Source organism: Taudactylus pleione, unplaced genomic scaffold (assembly GCF_031769625.1).
Source record: "Taudactylus pleione unplaced genomic scaffold, aTauple2 ptg000207l, whole genome shotgun sequence".
Classification (NCBI taxonomy): Eukaryota; Metazoa; Chordata; class Amphibia; order Anura; family Myobatrachidae; genus Taudactylus; species Taudactylus pleione.
In genome coordinates this window covers 2,589,827-2,614,081 of record NW_028284609.1, presented here as the reverse complement: position 1 = coordinate 2,614,081, position 24,255 = coordinate 2,589,827, and the positions used below count along the sequence as shown (strand labels likewise).

The window sequence follows — 24,255 nt, the reverse complement described above, 5'->3', positions numbered from 1 at the left end:
TTTGCATATTTCCGCACATCCACTGCGTACACAGACACAGCAGCAGAGGCGATAGCTCCTTTTAATGTTTAGATCATTTGATTGGCTTCACTTTAGTCTATTCTCTCCCACTTAAATCTTGTCTTCACATGGACATACAGACTAAGCTAACATACTCTGTGCTGCTGCATTGTAATGATCTGCAACCTGACTACTTAATCTCCTGCACATTCTTGCATGCCCAGTTTTGTAGAGTGAATGGCCTTAGATAATTGCACATGAGAGCTATGCTGGATTTTATGGAAAATCTTGTTTGTATTTTATAGATACCCATTCTTTACTAATGACATTGACCTGCTATGTATTAAATACAAATGAATACATAAAACATTAATAGCACACTTTGCGGTTCTTTGGTGTAACCCTTCTATATCATTGTAAATCTATTGGGAAACAACCAGCAACCTTTCATATGCCAGTTTAAATCCCATTGCACAGCAGCAACAACAATGCAATGTGCCTGTAAATAAGATGATTTTCTAATTATATTGTCATTTGTAAGCTAGTTCATATTGTGCTAGTACTTTATAAATATTTTAGTTGCCTTCAAAGCATTTTCTCTTGAAATTGGTCATTTTCCAGTTAGTAATAGATGTAATACATGATACATTGTACAAAACTAAATAACATAAAAATCCATAAAGGAAAATAAAAACAATAACAATGCATATTCTTAGTGACACAGTGGGGATCATTTACGTAGAGGAATGTGCATCTCAGCTGAGCACATTGAGTCTTGTGCTGTTTGCATTATTTAGTTCTTCAGCACACACACACACAGATTTGTCTCTTAATGTGCTATGAGCTTGTACATCAACTGTATTATGGCACATTTGTTAGCCCTCGACAATTTGCTTGCTGTATTTCTCTGGGTTACAGGAGTACAAATTTTAAAAAGCTTGCTTCACTTTTGGACTACCCCTCACAAAATTGAATTCAGTTAGTTTTTGACTAAAGGTTGGTACACACCTGACAGATATATCTGCAGATGATAGTTGTTCATACACACTGAACGACCATCATCTGGTTGTGCCCTCGGGTCCTGGTGGCAGGGGGCCGGGGCCCAGCGGCCGGTGGGCGGGTCGGGGGCAGGTCCCGCCCCCCTCCTCGCGGCTGCCGCTGTGTGTGTGCAGGCAGTCTGTCGACCGCCCGTACACACCTGCCGATGGACAGATATGTCTGCAGACATATGTTTCCATCGGCTGTGCACAACAGCCAATGCAATATGTCAGTGAACGACGACGTTCACCGACATATCGCTGGTACACACTGGCCGACGTGCAGCAAATATATTGATAGGCCAATGTATCTGTCAGTGTGTACCCACCATAAGTAGCACGCTTCAATCAGTTTTACAGAATACACAGTCTGACATGGAAGTCAATGTGCTACAGAATAAATCTAGACACAAAAGCATACTTGCCTGCTCTGCCATAATTCTGGGAGACCCACAAATTTGGAGGTGTACTCCTGACCCCTGGGCAACTCTCCTGCATGCTGCCACTTCTCCAGTAACGTGGGTGGCGCAGTGATGAAACACATCATTGCGGTCCTATCCTGTGACATAATCCCATAATTCACGCCATTTATTCTCAGGGGTTGGGTCCAAAATGAGGCATTTATAGCGTCATGTCCCCACTCTTCCAACTAATATTTATACCCATATGCTGAGTTGGTTACACTGCAGGATGTATCCAGATCTGCACCACTAGCATATGCACCAGATACACTTACACCCAAAAATGTCAAAAGTTTAATTCTATCTGTTTTAATAGTGAAAAACACAGTCGCTATCAGGTTTGATTTACTTTAAAAAAATCTCCTTAATAAAACAGTATAATCTTATTACTTGCACAAAATAAAGTTACTAAAAAATAATATTAAAATACTTAAAACCCTATAATAAATACACAATAAATGAAGAAAGTACTTAACAGCTTCAGAGGTGAATGTGAAATCATCCAATCAAAAGCAGTTTCTGTAGCTAGTGTTTGTGACTAATATCAATGCTTGTATTGCACCAGCTCTCAGGCATCTGTGTCGCCTCGCCACACCTGTCTACCTCAGTTTGCTATTTCAGAAACACATCCTTACCGTACGCAGTCTGCATATGAAGGCCTCTTCCTTCCCCCATGTGTAAGGAGGTGCTGTACAATTTGTGTATACGGATGTAGGCATACACTTTTTTGGGTGAGCATATACAAATGTGCATAATTTACATTATGCAAATGGTCATTTGTCAAAGTCCTACTGTTCAAAAGCAGTCTTACCGCATAGTAACTGAGATAAAATAGCTTTCTGGTTGATCATGCTGTGCTTTCCAGTCGTAAATGAACCCCAATGTAAATACAAAACATATTGTATATTCATTTGGAAAACAGAGGGTAGTATGGGACATTTCAGATAAATGGGAGACATAATCAGATACATTTATAATTAGTATATCACCTGCAGAAATAAAATGTGTACTTAAATTCAGTTCATTATTCTGTTATGAGAGTTAAGTGAAATTAGATTAAGGAAAACATACAAGAAACTACTGGATTATTTCCTTTACTTGTGGATTAAGACATTTTGGAACACAAATGAGAGTATACAAAAAGAGAACATCATCAGTGTAATATACCTAATTCTATTTAAGAGATCCGTGGATAAAACGTATATACTGGGAAGCTGGACATAAATATTCCATTCTCAGACTTCCATTGTCAATTCATATCATAGAAGGAGACATTCTACACCCCAAAATATAACTCAATATAAACTATTAGTTACCGGTCCTTTAACGTTTCATGAAAGTATAAATGTTATTATTATATATTAATATCCCATCACTATTAAAAGGGTACATTAACTGATTAATTTTAGTTGTAACATAAAACTCAACCAATGTATATTAACACTTAGGTACCAAAACAGAAAATAAAGGGAATGTCAACCTTCAGACAACATCTACTGACTGCATTGTTTTATCATTGTGGCTTCCTATTGTTTTTTTCCTAAGACCTTTATACTGTGTCTACTAGGATTGTTGAATTTCTTGGATATGAAACTTGTCAATGTCTACTCTGTTGGATTGTATTGGGTTTTAGATAAATCTAGGTTCAAATGAGAAAATAAATAAAAAACAAAAGCCTACCTTTATGATATACAATCTGTGGGGAAATACACAGTAAAATGCAAGGAGAAACAAATATCTTTTTAAAAAACTGCTTTATAGAATATGCTAACCAAAAACTGAAAGTCTGAAGAAGGAAAGGCCTTTAACTAGTTTGAAAGTATATGAATACTTGCCATTTAGAAGTTTACATTTTAAGTCTTTAATTAGGTTCTGTGCAGCTTTCTTTGCTGGGTTTATATAAAATCTAATGTTTATAGAGACTTTTCAGGTATATTTATTTGTAGGAAATTCCTATAATTTTTAAATGTATATTTGTACTTTCACTAATATTTTTTAAAATATCTGACCTTTAGGGATTAATTAAGCTTAAAATAACAATGACCTGTTTTGCCATCTATTAGTTACATATACTGTATGTGACAGTGTCTACATAATGATCAGCAAGATTCTGTTCACATAACTGGGCATGCTTTGTATATCTCATGATGGCCAAATAGAAACATTGACACTGAAACTACTGAATCAGTTTTTATGTCTAGTTTAACAGATGTCTATGAATCTTGCAACTAAAGAGGGAAGAGGGAGTTTTAGTATGCATGAATAATATAATTGCTACAATATCTAATGATTAGATAAAGAAGCATGCATGGAATAGTACTGATAACATTTTATAAAATGCACTTTCATGTTGCTATAAGAAAATAAATTTTAGAAAGGTTAAATGTAATCATTGAAAAAACCCTTTCACTGTCAATGATGTTATAATATTGTATACACATGTAGGCACCCAAACCTATCAGGTAGCACCCAGCTCACATGTAATAGAGAATGGGGGTCCTCCTGGACACTTGAACACTCTTTAGCAACATGGGGAAGGTGATCTTAGAGGCAAGTATCCATGCATCATAATGGTGTTCCCAGTAGCAGCAAGAAACACCAATGGTATTAGGTGGATATTAATCAAACCTTATTAAGAGGACATGTGGGGGTGTTACCTATAGCAATCAATCAGATTAAGGCTATAAGTGTATCCAGTACAATCTACAAATTGATATATATATATATATATATATATATATAATCTGATTGGTTCCTCTCTAGAAGTTTTAGAAAATCTCTCCCATAGTACAGTTGTTTTTGGTATGACATAGATGACCAAGGTCAACTCTTCCGCAATGACACAAGTACAGTAGTAGAGCATGCATTTACAGTACATTCTCTACCATAGACATGGAGGATTCTGACGTCCAGATCTGTGGTTCTACATGTTAACATATGCTAAACCAAAACAGTACGATAATAACAACCTTTGGTAGGAGATGGGAGTAGTTGCCAAATAACCTAGAAATTACATAATTTGTCATTTAAGTGTGGGATAGGCCATAATGGAAATGCACATTATTGCCAGTAAGAGGGTAAAGCTATATAGATTACTAGTTTTAAACACATTTAAAGTTAGTGTGAATATGTGATTTATTGAGACTGCAGAAATGACTTTAGGTATCTGCATATGAATATTATATAATGAAAATATAATATATTTTTTAAAATTATTTTATAGCCTAGTTTTATACATTGTAGCAATAAAGAGGCAATATCAGGAGTGAGTAAAGTAAATTAATATTTATAAATACAAAAAATATGCATACTGTACACCTGACCATTGGGTGTTTCTAGTATATTATTGTTTACAAAACATATTACTAGCAAATCAGTATGCAATGTGATTTGGCTCATTTAGACCTACAATAGATTCACTGTATTAAGTGTTCAAGACTTTTGGTTGTGATTTAATTGCAAGAATTGAAGGGCGGTTGCTTTTTTAGTTTATGAATTAACAGTGTATCTTGTTTCTGTGATAATGAATAACAAGTCAATAGCCATCTACGGTAAGACATTATTCATGTTAAAATACTAAGGTATATCTGTGTGCTCAGCCTGACACCTGGGTGACTAAGGTGAATCTTGGACACAATCATGTGCAGCCAAAGTGGATACTGTATATAGGCATTTGATAACCAGAGTATAATTTTAAATAGCCAATGGGTTTTGAGGTAAAAATAGTTTTGGTTGTATCTTAAAACTGATTAACACTTTCATTCTAGAGGTTATATTACTGAAATTGCACCCGTGTCCACAAGTTGCAGGCTATTACATTTGTGCCCATATTTTGATCAGAAAATCAGATTTTTTGGTAAATAGGGATCAATTTATACAGTTTCCTCTAAAGTAAAATAATAAACCAGACAGCTTTAGATTGCTATGATTAGGGGTCCACGGTTCCCATTAAGATAATTAATAATAAACTTGACTTTGTAGATGGTGTAACTTTGAGAGACTTAATTCAAATATAAATATCAAGGTACATATGATTAAAATGTGAAGTGATAGAAGAGGATCTAGATGTACCAATAGTTCCTTTTTCTTTTTATACATTTGATATATTAATAAAATGGTATAAATATTGCTAGAATACAATATACTATCAAATACAGGAATAATAATCCTTAGTTACCTGATCTTTCATGCTCTTGCCTAAATCTTTAACATCTTTCATGTTAATAGCATTTTTCCCACCCTTTTCCTTTCCCTTCTTCTTGTTCTTCTTTTTGAATAAACATTTCTTGCACACACAGAAACAGCAGGTAAGTATCAACAGGACAGCAACTATGGCTATTGCAATTAAGGCCCAAGGTGGCACTGAAAAATACAAGCAGAACATCAGAGTAAAACAAAAGATCATGTTAAAAGACAATAACAATGTTTACGTATACAGTATAATGATATATGCACAGAACAAAATATACATACAGTACAATTGAAATGATACAGTATTACACACAGGTAAACTTGGTACAGAGATAGAGAGATTACTAACTGTATTGGGCATTTTACGTTCAATTATCTTTATGTATGGAGCAATATGAGAATGAATCACGTAGCACTTAGTAGACATGGCTGCTTATTAAATCTAAAAGATGATTGGGCAAGAGAAAATGTGACAAAAGGGGCAAATATACCTAAAGAGAGTACAATAATATTTGTCAGATTGGGGGACAATTTTGAGTTGCTGTATTCTCAAATACTAACACAGAAAGTTCCCAATTAGAGAATGTACAAACTTGGAGAAAGTTAAAGTATCAACCAATCAGCTTCTATCTGTCTTTTCTCAAACACATGCTGTAAAACTACAGTTACACAGTTGATGGTTGGTATTTTATCTCTTTCCAAGGCTTGATACATCCACCTTTATAACACAGTGATGCATATAATGTAATTGGATATATCTCTGTATACATTGTCACTCAGGTCATTTGTGTGCTCTACTGCATATAAACAGTTATTTATCTGGGTTTCATACTGTTAATAAGAAGCTATTGTGCGGGTAACATCAGAACACTGTATGGAGTTTACTCTAGCAGTAACAATACTTATTAGAACAATTATTCCAATTCATGACATTGGTTACCATGGTTACTGGAAATGTGCAGCTTGCACTTAATGATGGAAGAAAATTAAGAACATTATGTAATTGAGAGATGAGGATAAAGATAAAGTCATACTGCAGAACTGTTATCTGCATATAACAATATACTGCATACAAAAGCATGGAAGTGTCATACAGATGGATACTTTTGGTAAAGCTGAATCATTGTTACGTTGTAGCAATGCTTCCATAGCTGTCTTGTGCTCTATTTTTTTACAGTTACTCAAACATTAGCTCAAGTTGTGTGGTTATAATTCATAGTTCTACAGACATCTCCAATAATGTCATCACCAAACAATACAATGTAAAGACTATCAGGTGAAGTTTTGACATTTGAGGATTAATAAAGCACTTTGAAGCAGTTTCGTAAAAAATAAAACTTCTGCAAAAAGATATTCTAACACATAAAGCCCATTGTTGTGTGTCCCATTAATGCACACAAAACTGCTGCTGCCTTCTACTTCTATGATTATATGCTAGAATAATGATGAAAGACAAACTCTTAAAAACAGCTGCTGACAGAGACAATAATAACAATGTCTGTCATCATCGGACTAATAATTTTCTATGTCCATCACTCCACTTTTGTACCAGTCAAGACAATTTTGTGAGGACAGTAGCAGTAATACACAAAAAAAGAAAAAAAAACAAATAAAAAGATAATAGAATAGGGGCTGATAACAGAACAATTGCTTGAGCGAAGTAGCAAATTTGAGTGGAAATTATGGTTGCAGAAAGGCATATAGCACCTGAAATAATAAAGTCTGGAGGAAAAATTAACACCTTATATAGATCCCACATTTGTTAGAGTTGTGTGATATTTACTCCCATTAGGATAGAACAGGCCTCCTTCCAGCTATCCAACAGGAGCCTTTGTATACAGAAAGTCTTAATTCAGCTGCATTCCTATAACAATTTTCTGCAATCAAGACCACTTCAAGCAAACTATTGGTCTGCCTTACATTTTAACTATGATAATTAAAAAAAATCCCAACAGAAGATAGCATAATGTGGATATTAAAAAAAAATGAATTTAATACTATGGGCCATATTCAATTAGTTTTGCATCAGTGAGAAAGTTCCGCCTGCCTGACTTTTCACCGCCTTCGCGTGTTTTGGATGCAAAAACTTTTCATGCGTGCTCCCAATTTACTCCGTGTTCAATTGCCAAACAGGCGAAAACGGGACCCGACGAATGTTAAACAGGCAAAAAGTGCAGGATGAATTGGGGGAATCACTCTGTACCCCAGAAAAGATGGGCTGACTTCGGAAATCATTATGGTAGTTTAGTATTAGTCCTAGTTGAACTACTTAGAGTACTTAAGTGGTGGTAAGTTCTTGCTATTAGCGTCTTGGTAAAAGTGGTGAAGAATGGCATAAAGCAGTGTTTTTTGGAGCAAATAAGTACAGTAGTTCCATCAAATTTGGTGTGCTTGTAAATGGGTACTAGCATATATTAATGTCTCTAATGTGTAGTTTTAGAAAAGTGAAATTCCTCCATCATACAAGCACCTTCAATCCCAAAAACACTTGGCCCTTCTCAGAGCACCCCCTGAAGCTTATTTCTCTAGTTTTTGAAGTTGTCCCCCTACTTTTTTAATTTTCACCCCAAATTTTAAAGGCGTTTTTTGGGTTGTTCCTGGAGTTTTTTAGTTCTTTTTTTCAGGTGAATTGTCCATTGGAGGGTGGGAGGGGGGGGGGTACCAAGGGTTTTGAGTGGCTTCCCAACATCTGCACCCCAAAATATAGATTTTACATTTTTTTTCACCTCCTATTCTGTGGAAAAAAAGTATTGCCTATTTCAGTGCCTTGACTTTTTGCATAGGCGAAAATGGACTGGAATTAAATACAGATTAAAAAAAAAAGGTGAAATTTTTGCAAAAAAACCCATGCGGAAACGGCGTTTTGCTCCGATTTGAATATGGCCCTATATGTTTAATTCACTAAATGTATCTAAGTGATCAATATAAAATAACTTGGAACATAATCAACATATACTGTATATTTACATATTAAAGCATAGCGATCACATATCGACATGTTCTAAATGTTGACATTCAAAATGTTGACATGGGCAGGAGGTCAACATATCATATGTCGACATTCAAAATGTCACCATTGACATAATGACAAGTTTTGTGTCTATAGTGGCAGTGAGTACTGCTGATACTAACCTTAAACCTGACCCTAACCTTCATCGCAGCTTAACACTAACCTCAACATGTATAGGTCGCAGTGAGTACATCAATGCAGACACTAGCTACTGCAGTTTGTATCTTGCTGCAATCCAGATATAATGCAGGGGAATGTGACAAGCAGGCACAAAGAATCTATAATGGCTGGCCTACTTTGACTTGTTCTTTAAAAGAACAAGTTATTCTTATTTTTTATGCATGAAAAGCTGACATACTATTCAGTAGGAAAATAAATTAATTCACTGTGGTCCCTGTCCTGAAAAGACTTTGCAGTCTAAATTTCCTTAGGAAGCCAATCTGCCACAAGTATTTTTGTTAGAAGAAATTGTAGATCTCAGAGAAAACCCACATAAACATGGAGAGAATGTATAAATCCATTAAGATAGTGCCTTAATTAAAATTTAACCTATGATTACAGCATTGCCAATTTTGTCAAACTTAAATATTGTGAACTACTCTGAAAAAGATTTCCAGCTAAAAAAATTGGAGAGCCCTGTGAAAACTGGAACATATATACAACTACTCGTATATAATCTATCTATCTATCTATCTATCTATCTATCTATCCACTGTATCTATCTTCTATCAGCAGAGGAAGCTTTGCTCCCCTTATTTCTAGTGTTAATTGACTGGCTGTGGATTAGAGACATACAGACAGAGACCTGTGTCTGCGAACCAATAGCGCCTACACCGCAGCTTACTTAGATGATATCATCATCCTTACTAAGGATTGGGAATTCCAGCTACCAAAGGTCCAGGATGTAGTAGCGACCTTATATGCTACGGCTTAACCGCTAACCCTGACAAATGTGGCATGGGTATGCAGAAAAATACATACTTGGGTTATATAGTGGATCAAGACAAGGTAAAACTACAGCTGGACAAAGTAGAGGTAGTGCAAAACTGGCCAAAACCACAAAAAAAATGTTAGCTACAAAACTTCTTGGAGGTAATTGGATATTACAGGCAATTTGTAAGTAATTTTGCCACTCACCAGCTCTGTTAACAGAAATGTTATAGAAGAATTATCACGATCAGCTGGCATGGCATCAGCATAATGATCCTGTCTGGTGCCAAAATCACCAGACTTCAACCAGAAGTTTATTCTACATGGATGCTTGTGTGGGCTTAGGCGCCATAATATCCCAAGTGAAATAAAGTGGAGAGAAACTTTTTTTCTGTATCAGTAGAAAACTGTTGCCTAGGGAACAAAAGTACGCCACGGTGGAAAATGTCGTTAACGATATCATTCAGTGAGATCAACCTGCTCCATCCACGAACAGGCAGAATCTGATGATACTTCAGATTCTCCTGCAAATTCAGGCGATGGAAGACATTGTTAATGATCGGCGGGAGCGTGCATCGTTAGTGATATCATGCATACACACTGGATGATCTGGAACCATATGAATTATAACGTTGTTGTTATCGTCACATGGTTCAACTTATTGTCTAGTGTGTATGCGGCTAAAGACCATCTCCAACCTCTTCTCCTCGAATTGTCACTTGTTCCTTGTGCTTTTTTTCAGTACTGTGCAGTATGTTTCAGTGACCTTGTCTTATACTGTTAATAAAGTGTAATAATAGTAATACTGTAGTACAGTCTGGCTCTACTGTATTTATTGACATTTTCAAATTATTTTGTGGCAAACTTACATTGTGGGGTTGTTTTTCACAGGTGAAGAGCCACGCCACCGCCACCTCCCACCTTCCAGGCCTCATAAGTAACATTATTGAACAGGAAATCATGTGGTCTTATTTAAAAATGAGGTTGCATTTGAGTCCCTGAATCTCAACACCTGTGGGTGTATCTGACCGGTCTAAGCTCATGATGCTGAGAGTGCACCTGAAACCTGACACTTGAGCCCCTGCATCCCATAACTGTATGGGTGTGTCATTGCAGGGTGCGGGGGAGTTGTGGAGCAATGTAGTGCCTTCAATACACTACTGCAACATTATTGAACAGGAAATTATGTGGTCTTAATTAAAACTGAGGTTGCGTTTGAGTCCATGAACCCCAATACCAGTGGGTGCATATGAAACTCGAATTATTAACCACTTAACTGACAAATTCTTTCTCCAAAAACTGCTCCGAAATTGTCGTTTTTTTTTTATGATTGAATTAAGTCGGGAACAGCTTTTTAAAACTTATCCAACATGATTTTCTTAAAAAAAAAAATAATAATTTTTAAGCGCTGTATGCCATATAGTACTGTTGGCCATCGATAGAAACATCGATAGTGACCAAAGCTGCCGATGCTTCCTTAACATTGGTTGGGGGCTGCCATCTATATACGTGTATATATATATATATATATATATATATATATATATACACACGTGCATATATATAAATATACACACACATATATATATATATATATATATATATATACATATATACACATATATATATATATATATATATACACACACACACACATATTTATATATATATATACAGATATATATATATACACATATACATATATATACACACACACATATATATATATACATATATATATATATATATATATATATATTATGGCCAGGGCTCTGATTTATTCATGGGGGTGGGGTTATTGTCAATGGGGAAGAGGCTGCTGATAGCGGGGGTGGAGTGAAGGAAGGACAGCGCTGACAGCGCTACCTTCCCTGCCCGGCGGCTGCTGCTAGCTGGAGTTGGAGGGAGAGAAAGACAGCGCTGTTAGCGCTGCCTTCTCTGCCCTGTCAGCAGCCGCCGGGCTGCGGTTAGCCGGCAAGGAGGGAGAGAAGGACAGCGCTGTTAGCGCTGCCTTCTCTTCCCTGTCAGTAGCCGCTGGGCTGCTGCTAACTGCCAGAGGAGGGAGAGAAGGACAGCGCTGTCTTCTCTACCCTGTCCTCTCGGCAGCTGCCAGGGGGGGTGGGTTCGCCGGCTCTGGGCTGGCCGATCACAGCAGTGATCGGCCCACGGGGAGGGGCAAAGTGTGCAGAGGGACCAGGAGGTCCCTCTGTGATTGGCGGCTGCTAGAAAATGATTTTCCAGCAGCCACCCATAGAGCTTTTCTGACTGGTCGTATCAGATACGGCCATGTCAGGGAAAGCCCAGTCTGGTATGGTCGTATCTGATACGACCATGCCAGGCAAGTGGTTAAGGATGGATCCACCACTGTACTTTATAAAAAAAAAAAATAGCATAATGAATCTAAAGTAATCATAATTTGGGCTGTGGTGAGATGTGAACCCTGGACCATGGCAATGTAAAACCACTGCTCTACCACTAGGCCAAGAAGGCTTTCACATTCATCTACTGAATCCTTGTGCACTCCACCCACCCGCTGCCGTTAAGGAGGGCGTAATGTGGGTAGCATAATAATAATGATAATAATAATAAAAATGTGTCTTCCTTTCTAAATATTATACAAGTACATGTAAACACAGTACCCAAGCAGTTACCCAAATCCTGTCTCATTGAAATCTATGCATGCATGTAACCCCTGTCTAAGCCCCTGAGACAAAAATCTAAAAAAAAATTTTTTTAAAGTACAGGACTCACACACATACTGTACTGTAATGATTTAAAACTTTATTACACATTTTTCTACAGCCCTGAAGCCATGACGAAAACGCTGTACTATACTCACAGGTTCTGTCAGCCAATCATCGGGCAGTGATACAGAAAATGCATTGGATATCGGATGCATGCGCAGTGTAGGTTAGTAAAAGCGACACCTGGTGGACAAACAGTTGTATTACACGCTATGACTTTTTCCAGCGCCACAGTACATAGGTGTGACTAAAGGTGTACCGTGTGGCACGAGATATAGAATGAATCAAAAAAGAGAGCACTCACCAGGCTTTTCAATAGAAGCAAATAAAGTTCATCCTTTATTATTAGTCCCGGCAATACAATCATGGGAAACATGTCGAAGTTTCGGTCCCCAACCAGACTTTTGTCAAGACCACCAACCACCTACAAGGATAGCCCACGCTCTCCTTGTAGGTGGTTGGTGGTCTTGACAAAGGTCTGGTTGGGGACCGAAATGTCGACAAGTACCCCGTTATTGTATTGCCTTGAGTAACAATAAAGGATGAACATTCTTTGCTGCTATTTAAAGCCTGGTGAGTGCTCTCTTTTTTGATTCATTATATATATATATATATATATATATATAAAATCTATTTAATTACTATAGTGAGTGGGATGTCATTCTGTACATGGTGGTGAGTGGTGGAGAGATGGCCAATCTTTATTTTTCTAGACTGGAGAACTTCTTATGAAGTAAGTGAAAGCAGTAAGCAGAGAGTAATGCATTATTGTGTACTGTGCATATGCCTCCCTTTATTACATCTTGGAGAAAAAGACAATAAGATAATGTAGAGAACTTGGAAGTATGTATTTAGTGGGCAGGCTTCACAATACCATACTGATTCATTTCTATTCTGAAGGGGTCCTTTCTATTTGGAGTTAGCGATTGAGTTAATGTACTAAATTTTATAATCACTAAAGACTTTGATTTAAAATTTTAAATTAAAAATGTCAGATGAAGCATGACTACCAATTCAAAGCTGTCAACGAAAGTGTGTAATCTGAAAAAGTACATAGTTATTTCATAGCGGGAACAATACATTAGAAGATTTAGTATTGCAATTTGGACATGTCAGATTTTGTGATTTCATTAAAATGAGTAACAAATTAAATTTGCTCTGGGCAAAAAATGTTTAACCTCTCATGTGCCATATACAGTATAAGAAATTCATATAATAAGAGTTTTAGCTATATAAGCTATGCTGCAATCCATCACGGCAAATGTTTGTTCAGATTTGCATTTGTGATGCATGCTTGTATGAACACAAAATGCAGTAATAACTCATTAAAATCCTAACACTGAAGAACTGATGCTAATTTTTTTTTAATGTTTTTTTTTAAGCAGATTGCATATGTTTTCCATGTTTGCATGGACAAGTGAGAATAGTCCAATTGGCTTATTTGCTTTAGTCTTGATCAGTCTGCTTACACAGTGCCCATTCAATAAGCATGGAAAGATGCAGAATGTGCCTGAGACTGCACTTTAAAAATGGAACAAATTAACAGGGATCCTTTTGTTCATCAGAAAATTAATTCTCATGACTATACATATCAATGCAGAGAGAATGCAGGACTTAACAAACATGAAAACAAATAGTACAATGTGCATCTAAATGCTGTTTCCTCAATGCACCTTGTATTCTTGCAGTACTGTGCAGATCATTCTGTAAGAGTTTTTTAGAAGGATTACTGGCAATCTGCCTATACAACCATACCACACAGCAAGTGGTGAATCCACCATGTGTGATGACAGTGCAGTGCACATGGGCCTATGGTCCAAGGAGGCTGGTCTTTTGACTTATGGGACCACACTGCTTCCCTTGTGTACTTGAGGGTCTGTTTTGGAGCACCGTCCTTAAACTACTGTAGCTGCCTTGATTATGGTGTCCTGATAACCTATTTATAATAAATATTTTTTAATGGAGTTGGGCAAAGACACAGCGGTGGTGCCTTTACCGTCTATCTCTGAATCAGCCCCTCAGACACTAAATTGTCAGGAAAAAGAAACGCAAAGCCATCATTATGCATTGAAAGTCTGCCTGTTGGGAGAGGCCCAGAGAGAAGGTTATTTCCATTACTAAAATTTCTATTAGTCAATAAATGATTGTTAAAATCAGATAAAAAGTAAAATAAAAGCTAGGCTATCCAGAGAGACTAAAAAAACATTTACTGGCATGACTGCAATTGAAATTGTCAAATGCCTTTTATGCAAATCCACAGCGCCTTTTCTTTCACAGACAATGCAGTATACAGTTCCTCAAGAAATTATCATTCATCACTCATTCCCAGCATGTGTGCCAGTACATCACAAGCAAATTGTATAGCTATAATTACGTAATTCACACAATACATGCATGCTGATTAAATAGCCTATATCTTTATGCAGTTTTTATGGCGTTCATAGATGCCAAGGACCAGAAATATAGAGACAAATATCTTTCAATGTCTATTTTCATGCTACCTAGTACTATATTCTTGAGGTGATACTGAAAGCCAGTTGTTGCTTTGCATGTCATATTCTTAGAACAAGTCTTTACATGCACATGAGACAGGTGAGGCAAAAAAAAGTACAAGTACATATTACAAAGTAATTTTACAGAGACTATTTGTCATTCTTTTTTTCTTTTTTTTTTCTCATTCCTATCAGTCCCTGCTTATTGGATCTTACAGATTATATTACCTACCACAATCACACATATTGTACTAAGGCTAACTTTTGTCACAAGCTAATTAACATATCAGGAGTCAACTAACCTACTAGTATCTCAAAGAGATGAGACCATTACCACCCCTTTCTATGGGGCCATCTTATGAATATTACAGAAAAATCCCCATTAACTACAGAACCAATTTGCTGTGTTTCACAACCAGAAGAAAATGTGTTCATTTGTCAATACACCAGAGCCTTGACAGTGCTTCCGAAATTCTGCTGTCCCTGTGAATTTGTCACTTGGTGTTGTGATGCATATGGCAACAGTTTTTCTTATATGAAAAAGACTTCTTAGAATACATATTTATTATCAGGTTCTAGACCCGTTAATTACATTTTATTATATCACCAATTGTAGGAATAACATATTAAAGATCACACAAATGTATTAAAAAAATACATGCAGGCAGGGCTGTAGAAAGCTTGGCCAGGCCTGGGTACTTTTGGGGCCATGGCCTAATCATGGGAGGTGCTCTCACGTCCCTTAGAAAAATATTAAAATAATGATTTACTGGACGCTGAACAGGGGTGGCGCTGTGAGCCTCTCAGCCAGGGCAAATCCAGCAGGGGCTATCTGCTCAGCGGCAGCAGGTTCCCTGACCCCAATGCAGCTAGAGAGAGTGGATGCTGCTGCTGACAGGTAAGAGGGGGGTGGCATTGGATCCGGGCCCCTCCAACAAGCCCAGGTTATCAGTACCCACTTCTCCCCTCTCGGCAGCCCTACATGCATTGACAGAAGCCCATAATTTTTCCTTTGGGAGCCGTGCATGCATGTGTGATCTGCTAACCATGCATTTACAAGTGGAAATTGCTGTGGAGGGATCTTCTCCCAGGAACTACTATCATGTGTAGCCCATAGTCTACAACAGCTAATGTCATCTGAAAATGGCAATATCTACCTGGGACAAGCTCTAGAACATGTGGTGTAGCCTAAGAGCCCACAACATAGGGAGCAGCAGGAGGAACATACAGTAGGATGTATTAGCCAACAGGAGAGGGAATTGAACCAGACCCATATTAACCCATGGCCAGGCTTCTAGGCTTTCAGTTATTTCGGGCCCGCTCCGGCACTTCAATCTTTCACCCGACTACAATTGACAGCCTGACCCTGGTACCGTAGGTACTATACTGCAGTAAATAGCCCTATATACATTTTTAGGGCTAGTACCTTAGGTACTAGACTGCAGTAAATGGCCCTATATACATTTTTAGGGCTAGTACCTTAGGTACTAGACTGCAGTAAATGGCCCTATATACATTTTGAGGATCTCCTGAAGAATTCTATTCATATTTTTTTTTATATTTTAATTGTGCTAATATAACTTTTCAGGAAAGCACATTAGGGGCATAATTGTTCAATACTGTAATATTTTAAAGTGAATGCAATTTTTATTATTTATTAAAAAATATATAACTTATGGATAATTGTTTTAAGATAAGAGACAATTTGTTTCACTGCAATACGGAAGCAGTTAATTATCTTATCAATAGAGGTTATATAAGAGAATCAATTAATTGTAATGTATGTTGGGGTGTTAATACGAAGAAAAGAAAAGAAAATAGGTGAAACAAAACTACGAGACTTAATAATGTTCTTGTACTTATATTTATTTAATTCTAAAAAATCAAATAGAAAATGTAACAATATACAGTGAAAGGAAGGACATTTACTAATTATAATGTATTGACAAAGTATAGTCAATTTTGAAATTATTTTTACGATGAGCATCTACTGATAATGCAGTGACACACTAGGAATGGGATGTGTAAGATGACCCTTGCTGAGGAGGTCTCTTCCCGTATGGTGTGCACACCATACATCTCAATCACCCTAAAGGTGGTCATCAGGATTTTGGATGCCCTTGTGTGTGAGTCCTGGCAGCATCCCACAATATGCACTTACCAATAGGCTGCAGCATCCATCCTGGTGTGTGCACTCTGGATCTTCAATCCAGTTGGCTCCACTCCTAAGCTGGGGTATCCTTGCTCGGCACTTGGTGGTGGTTCTCTAGTGGGTGGATGGAGTCCTTGCAAGTCCTGCAGAATCCCCTGTCCCTGTGTGTTCTGAGGTCTGGAGAAGAGACAACTTCCTCCAGGTAGCGGCGGTGATAGTAGCTGTGATGGTGGTGGTCACATGTCTTCTAATGAAGGTGTAACAACCCTGATGCTAGTGTGATATTGGTCTGCTGTCTCCCCCCCCTATTGTCTCAAAACAAACCTCAGCTGATGACGAATGTGACTTACAACGTCTGCCTGTGGGGCCCCTAGCCTTCATCCGAGTCAGCCTTATGAATAATATGACCCTGAATAGAACCAGAGTGTAAGGGGTTGGTTAAATGTGAAGTATACAGTGTCAAAGCTTGTTCAGCAAGACAATACTGAAATGGTGGTCCGTGACTGCTCACTAAAAGCTCCAGCAGTCCAGGGGGTATATTTACTAAAGTACAGATATGTAGAAATGGAAGTGTTGCCCATAGCAACCAATCAGATTCTACTTAGCATTTATCTAGCACCTTCTAGAAGACAATAGCTGGAATCTGGTTGCTATGGGCAACATCTCCACTTCTAAAAATCTGCACTTTAGTAAATAGACCCCCAGGTATCAAGTTTCAGGCTCTCAGGGTGATCAGTGGTAGGCAGGATAGGAGGGCCTGTGTAAATACAAGGAAGTGATCTTAACAAAAATCCCTCTCTATGCTGCAGCCTCCATAAAAGTACCTGATAACACCAATTTAAGATAATGTTACCTTTGGATGTCAAGCTCTAGAAAAAAGATTTCTGTGCATGATAAATTTGACTATATCGCCTTTTCCACGGGGGACATGGAACAGCAGTGTTATCATACAGAAGTCCTAATAATTGAGTAACTGAGGATATATTTGTGTGTACTCTACTGCATTAACATTTTAGTAAATCTGACCCATACTAACATTACACAAATTAAATACAGAAAATACTGTTTCTGTATGTTTTTCATAAAAACTAGACTGATAAATAGGCCCCTATATGAGGTACTAGCATGCCTTGAATGATAATTTCTTAGGTGTACTTTGCTTCAATTCAATCTGATCAACTATGTATTTCACTGAGGAAGTGCTCACAGACTGAACATATGAACAGATACTGTGTGTACAGATAAAATAGATAAAAGCCACATTTTTTTTTACCCATGGCAAAAAAAAAAGAAAAATTTAAAGCTTTAAAAAGTGATGTACTAGGATTCAAATATATATATAGAGAGAATCAATTTTAGTAATTTCTGATTGATGTTTATCATCTACTTGTATATTATAGTCTGATGCACTTTTTACACAATATGAAAAACAACTGGAGCATAGCCTGTATATATTGACATGTACAATTCAATGTTAATTGAAAGGACTATAGCAACCCTCAATAATATGAAAAGATGCCATACTGTATTTGGTATAAAGATTAACAGGGGTATTCAATATGGGTGCGATAACATCGTTTTTGCGTTAATATCGGAGGTATGACGTCATTATCGCAGGTTTTACTTTTACACCGTATTCAATTTCAAAGACTTATCGCAGTTTTGAAAAGTCTTTGATAAATAACGGGGATAAGTTTTCACCATTGAATAGGTGTCGAAAAAAAGTGCAGAATTGGGGTTTAGGGGTGCAGGCTTTAAAAAAATAGCCTGCACCCCTGGGAATGACATTTAAAAAAGAACTGTGTCAAAAAAAGTTTTTAAAAAAAATAGGGACATCCCAAAAAATTAATTTAAAAATTGGGGTGAAAAAAAAAAAATGGGAAAAAATTGTTTAACAATAGGGAAATAGGTTCAGGGATATTCTGCAAGTGTGCGGCAGATGTTTTCTAGAATAGAATTATATGACAGGTGCACAAATGCAGAATTTTTTAAAACTTACTTTAGGGACTTAAAAATATGCTACTACCCATTTTCATGTACCCCAAATTTGATGGGACAACTTAAAAAAACGAAAAAAATAACCTAAGTGCTCTTCTGCATCACTTATTCAATGTTGGGAAAAAAACACCTGCTGTGGCTATTTAAATCCCCGATTTTCAATTAAAGGCTAAAATGGGGGTACCCATAGTGTTCCCACATGTTTTTACTACTTTAGGTGGGTCTTACAATTTTTTTAAGGAAAAATTCGTAACTTTACGCAAATCCAACTTCGGTGTTTCCCGTTTTCGTTAATTTTATATTGAATACGGGGATAAGCGGGAGCGCGCACCATACTTTAACGCAGAAAAAAACTCCAATATATTGAATACCCCTCTAAGGGTTATATTTACTAAAGTGAGAGTTTTTAGAAGTTGAGATGTTGGCTATGGGGCGGATTGGGATGGAAAACGAGCCCAGGAAGTTTATGGATGCAGCCCTAATGGGGGTGGAGTCTATCAAGAGGAGTGGGATACTCCCTCCTCACGGGGCCTGATTCTTAGGGTGCCCACACACATACCGATATACTTACGATCCGACGATGTGTCCGATTTCCCTTGAAACTCTCCCCGGCAGCTCTGCACACGACATGCACACGATCAGCACACGATATGGTGTCCAAACTTTATCCGATCTCCTGCAGTCAGACTTTTTTCTAGTGCATTGTGTACTAGATTGTCAGATCTGCCGTACTGCACAGAAGATCTGAAGATGCGATGTGCGATCTGCGGGGGCGCGCATCGCATTGTGATCATGAGTGGGGACTCACTATTTGATCATTTTTTACCCGATCTGTCATTCCAATGTGTCGGAATCGTCTAGATCGGGGAAAAAATCGCTATGTGTCTGGGCACCCTTAGTCAGAGGCAGTCGCGGCCTTACTTCTTTTGATGCAGTTGCGTCTGCGACTTTATGCTAATGCAGCTACAGTGCCCCTCCCTGGTGTACATCTTTGCGTTCAAATATGTAAGGACTGAAATGCCCACTGTCAGTGTCTACAGAAGCTGTAATCACGCTTTGTGTGTCTTTAGACGCACCATTGAAACTTTCTCCAGCCCTATGATATGTGCAGATCATCCTTCTGTGTATGGCCTCTAATGTGGGCGATTCAGTGTCTCTGTATGCAACCACTTTCAGCAACATGATCATGTCACTCCAATAACACGCCCATGTCACTCCAATAACACGCCCGTGTCACTCCAATAACACGCCCGTGTCACTCCAATAACATGCCCGAGTCACTCCAATAACACGCCCATACTACGTTACATCTGTGTCTAATTAGCCAACTTCCTATGAATGCTCAATACATTTCTAATACACTACACTACTTGGTGCGTGCATCTGAATAAGTACTGCAACACTGTACAAACAACATTGGGATGCATGCACGTGCAACTCAGTCGCATGCGCATACGAAACTAAAAACTTTGGCCCTCATAGAAAAAAACAAATACATTGGGCTTGATTAAATTTAGCGCGATGCTGAATATCCCCGGTAGGGGGCTCCCGAAGCTATTCAATTCAGCGTTGTTTGGTCCGAATAAAAGACAACAAAAGTGCCGTCCATGAGGCTGTTTTACGGCTTAGCTTGGTGCTGATAGCCTCGCAGCCGCCACTTTAGTCGGAGAATCCGGTTCTCGCGACTAAACACCCAAATGAAGTCACGGGAAACGGCATTCTCTGACAACTGGCAACTGTCGGACCAAACAGCGCAGTGATTTTATTAGCTCCGAGAGCTCCCTGCTGGGGCTATTCAGCATTGCGCTGAATTGAATTGAGTCCACTGGCCCCTACCTGAAAACAAACACACATACATTGGTCACAATAGAAAAAACAAACACAATGGTCCCCACAGGAAAAAAAACCACACACAACAGCCCCCACAGCGAAAATGCACACACATTGGCTTACACATGAATAAATAAAACACATTAATTCAATGATTGCTCCCACAGGGTAAAAAATAAATAACACAAACAATGATTCCCTCCAGGCTCTCAGCACCTCATCACCACCCTCAGCCCTTGTCACCTCATCACAATCTTCTGCTCCTCAGCCCCTCACCCCCATTCTTAGTCCCTCGCCATTCCCAAGCCCCTGTCTCAGCCTCAACATTCCCCCGATTCCCCAGCCTTGTATCTTTTGCTCCAAACCCCCCCTCCCCCTCAACACTAGGCAGGCAGCCATATTTATAAGATAACATTTACTTACTTAATATTGACTGTCACACTACTGTGACAGTCAGAACTGGTGGGCCGGCGCTGGCTCTTGCTCCTCCATGACTTCTGTCAGTGTGCACCCACTGACTGACAGGGCTGCAGGTTGCTGCTGTGCGTGCACTTTTTGCAGTGAAGGCTGGAGGGTGATGGAGGCGGGCCGTGGTCGGGATAGAGGTGGAGCCGTCAGTGGTGACTGACGGCTCCGCAAAGGCTTATGGGAGGAGCTGCTGCGGGTGGGCATGCGCAGCAGCTCCCCCGTCGGCCATTTTTATTCAACTACAGACACTCAGTAAACGTTGCCTGATCAGAGACGATCGCGGCAGCGGCCAGCAGAGCAGAGCAGGAGACTGAAGGGTGGCCACACAGGGACCGGGCGGCCCAGCGGGAAACGGCCCGGTGTCCCGGCGGCCCAATCCGCCCCTGCCTATAGCAACCAATCATTTTCTACTTTACATTTAACTAGCACCTTCTAGAAGATAACAGCTAGAATCAGATTGGTTGCTATGGTCAATATCTCCACTTCTAAAAACTCTCACTTTAGTAAATATACCCCTAAGAATCTAACATTTTCTTCTAGGAAATATACACTTGCCTTCAGCTAGCAGGAGATTTGGGGGAACCTTCACAGCAGTTCTTCAACACTTCTTCTTGGCAGCCACAAAAAATATGGAGTCTCTAACAGCACTGAGACAGATTCTAACAGGAATGTGAATTGGACAGAGCAGTTGAGGTGCTTGAATGGCTGTGTAGTTCCAATTGAACAGGCAGCCAAAAGAATGGTTTGCAAACATTTACGATGTTAGGTTGAATAGGCATACACATCACCCATTCTGTACATGTGCAGACCGAGTCCTGCGGCCATTTGGAGGAGGGTATGGGATGGACATGTCAGCCCCTTTTTCTGGGCATGCCGAGGCCAGGGTCTGTGTCTTTTGATGCACATGTCCTGGCCTTGGCAGAGTAGTTTCTGCAGGCCCATAGAGTCCAATTCAGAGTTGTATGGAAGTCGGCCATAATTACATTATATTCGTACTGTGTATACGGCACTAAGGCCCTCATTCAGAGCCGTACGCTCTGAGCAGAGCGCACGCTCTGAATGAGGGCCGTCCTCCATAATTATGGAGCGTCCTCCTGGACGCTCGTATAGCTGTGGGTCACCACCCACAGCCTATACGTGCGTGCAGGTTGATGGCCGCGATGGCCTTGACCATCGCGACCATCGCCACTGCGAGCCGGAGCCTGCAGTTGAGTTTCTCAACCGCAGGGCCCGGAGTGATTTTGGCTCTATCAGAGCCAAAATCACTCCCACTGACATCACTAGTGATGTCAGTGGGCCCGCTTCTGACGGTAGGCGTTCCCTTGGGAACGCCCCTGTCAGGGAGGCATGCCCCCGGCACGCCCACCAAATGGGGCGTGCTGTCAATCAACATCGACAGCACGCCCCCTTTGATCAGACACAACGAGCAAAGGAAAGTCCTTCGCTCGTCGTGTCTGGCGCATGCGCACGATGGAGCTCCCGCCGTCGTGCGCATGCGCAGTGCACAACATCGACCCACTTGCGAGCGGACAGCCACTTGCGAGTGGGTCTGAATCAGGCCCTAAATTCGGATATTCACCAGTATGCAGCTTTATATGAATCTATAGTATGCAACGGCACCTCACCTATCTATTTGCTTGTCCAATAGCTATCATCACTGTTAGCGTGCACTTGTACCAGATACCTGTTGCAAGATATAAATCTAAAACCAGATAGATAACTGATTACACACAACTCAGCATAGCCCCCAATTCCAGATACACACCCTCACATGTGAATGCCCCATTGCCACTCAGTCATGCTTATTGACTGCAGGATAGTTTGCGAAAGATGCACATATTATTTGCAATCGCCTGTAGATGCATAGGCTGGGCTACAGAACATTCACAGTTATAAATAGCACAAGATAAGAAAATTTACATGCAAATCTGCATCAATCTACAAATAGAGGTTTACATGAACACCAATGTGAGCCTCATGTACTGTACGTCATAGCTTACATTGAATGGGATGTTAATCAAAGATGTGCCTTAGCATGTATTGATGTCTGAGTGGCTTCTTATTTGCATATAATGACTCTTGTGAGCTGTAGCTATAAAAAAATGATAGCAAAGGTATTATCCTATCTTTGGAGGACATCTCCATAATATTAACCAGTTCAAGGTAAGCTAATAGAGAGCCCGAGATTTACAAATATTCAGAAAACAGAACTTTTTCTCAATTTGTCTTCATGGATTATAACACTTCCTAGGAAATTCCCATTGTTTATTTATAGCAACAGTCACAGAAAGCAGGAATACTTTAGACACAAAGTAAGCTGATGGATTTATAATAATACTAAACACTGCGATGAGAAACAACATCCAACATATATTTAAACAATTCATCATCAGTTAAATAGTGCAGATAAATATCACACATGCTGTTATACTGCTCTAACATAGTGTCATTTAAATATCTTAGAAAATAAGCTTTGTGCAATTAGATTTGCTTTTGTTTAACACAACAGAATTTATCTCCACCTAATTAATTGTTAGGGGAGCTAATGAAACGGTAAACAGTAGACACTGACAGTTTGTTAACTTTAATGATCTAAAGTAGGCCGGTGAGAAATAAACACTTAGATGGAAAAGTTCCAAACAATATAACTTTGTTTTCTATGCAAGTTTCAGAAAGGCAGCAGTATTCTGATATTATGGTAATAAAATGCCAGTGGTGTTTTGTCCTTGCTGGTCGCTGCACACATCCCCATTAATGACATGCAGGCTATAGCTATCATAACACCTCTCTCTCAGCAAGGGGGAATATTTTGTGACACAGAAAATCTGCTTGCTATCAATTCTGCAAACACGGCATCTGCCAGATTGCCAAGATCTATCTCAGGGATGAAAATCAATTAATATTCTAATTTATCTGTCATTATTGGTCACAGTGCATTATTC

At 38.9% G+C, this 24,255-nt stretch overlaps 1 protein-coding gene across 5 annotated transcripts in view; it reads right to left on the bottom strand.

Annotated features, from left to right (window-relative positions):
• SYT1 (synaptotagmin 1) overlaps positions 1 to 24,255 on the bottom strand; it is a 783,192-nt gene that overhangs the window by 192,466 nt on the left and 566,471 nt on the right. For all 5 annotated transcript variants that reach the window (XM_088478101.1, XM_088478105.1, XM_088478102.1 and 2 more), the window contains one exon: positions 5,676 to 5,860. In XM_088478101.1, coding sequence (XP_088334227.1) covers positions 5,676 to 5,860 — 185 coding nt within the window. The remainder of the gene's footprint in view (positions 1 to 5,675; positions 5,861 to 24,255) is intronic.